This window comes from Penaeus monodon, chromosome 24 (genome assembly GCF_015228065.2).
Source record: "Penaeus monodon isolate SGIC_2016 chromosome 24, NSTDA_Pmon_1, whole genome shotgun sequence".
Classification (NCBI taxonomy): Eukaryota; Metazoa; Arthropoda; class Malacostraca; order Decapoda; family Penaeidae; genus Penaeus; species Penaeus monodon.
This window is the reverse complement of record NC_051409.1, coordinates 29,939,058-29,940,488: the sequence shown is the minus strand read 5'-3', so window position 1 is coordinate 29,940,488 and position 1,431 is coordinate 29,939,058. Positions and strand designations below refer to the sequence as shown.

The 1,431-nt window shown below is 30.0% G+C and overlaps 1 protein-coding gene across 1 annotated transcript in view; it reads left to right on the top strand.

The window, feature by feature from the left end:
• Window positions 1-654, top strand: part of LOC119588950 (DNA-directed RNA polymerase III subunit RPC3-like) — a 13,560-nt gene extending 12,906 nt beyond the window's left edge. The window contains 1 exon segment of the mRNA XM_037937559.1: window positions 419-654. Within this exon segment, the coding sequence (XP_037793487.1) occupies window positions 419-565 (147 nt within the window). The 3' untranslated portion in view covers window positions 566-654.
• The last annotated feature ends 777 nt before the right edge of the window (window positions 655-1,431 follow it).

Below are 1,431 nucleotides of genomic sequence, written 5' to 3'. Positions count from 1 at the left end.
TTGTGTGGGGCACTGCTTCGGGAAAAAAAGTGTCCCAAAAAGAACCCAAAGGTTCTTTTTGGGTTTTATCAGTCATTATTTAAGGAAGAGTAAGCTTGCTCTAACACTTGCACAATATATCTGTGGTTTCATGGATAGAAAAAAAAAAAGTATTTATATATAAATATGAAAAAAGGGATATCATTATTTGCTGTGGGAAATAGAAAACCCCGGTAAAGTTTTTTGGGATTTTTATTTGTCATTAAGTAAATTTCAAAAAGATTAATTAAAAACACCCAAACAAGCTCATTTTGGGGAAAAAAATCTAATTTTTCCCCATAATAAAAATATATTTTCAATTTTAAAAATTGATAATAAACATTATATAATATGAACTATTCTCTTCCTATATCATTTTATTTTGTATCCTTGCTCATAGGTGGAGGAAATGGTGACCCCAAGTGAACGAAGTCTGGTTGAACAAGTCCTTACAACGCAGGACAAACTCTTTGATGCCGAAACGGGTCTGGATGACACGGTCTTCATCTTGCAAATGTACTTGTATTATCAGATGCAGAAGGATTGAAAAAAGGAAATTGAAGGGTAATTTCTTTTGTGATAATTTTTTTCTCTCTCTAAAGTTGTATATAACATTTTAATAAATATGAATTATTGTTTTGAATTTATTTCACCTGTCTTTTCCTTCAGTATATTACTTGAAATAAAAGGAAATATTTTTCATAAACAAAATAAAAATTACCAATTCACATACTTATTTGCGTTACTTGTAATCATTTAAATCGCTACAATGCTGGAGTAAATATTTCCCAAGCTTAGAGTACTTTTGCCTTTGCCCCCTAAAAATATCCATCCAATAGCTTAAAAAAAAGGGGGGCTTTCCAACATATGCACAAGTTATCATAATCTCACGAAGAGAAAAAAATAAAACACAGTTACATCAATAAAACAAACTTATTCAACATTTTAAAAAAATTTATTAAATTTGAAAAAATATAAGGAGTCCTAAAATTTGTTAAAAACTTTTTCCCTTCCCTCCCAAAACTCAGGGGTTAAGTTTTTAAAAACCACAGCATAGTCTCTTTTCCCTTATTTTTACAAAAATTAAAAAATGTAACAAAAAAAACATTCTAAACACCATAAGTGAGCAAAATAATAAGTCAGAGTGAGATTAAATAAAAACAAAAAAAAAAGCTTCCCATCTCTGCCGTCTTCAACTAAATGTCCAGCAGAAATGAAGGGAAAATTCTCATTTACTCTGTCGTCTCCCTTTATCACATTTTTCTTCCCAATCCTTAAGCTCTAGATTTTTGATGCAAATTATATGTATATAAAAAAAAAGCAGTTACTGGGAAGAAAAAAAAATTCTGCACTGAAAAATCTTTTCATACCCTGACAACTTCAAAAACATCACACCTACTACTGGAGTTAGGG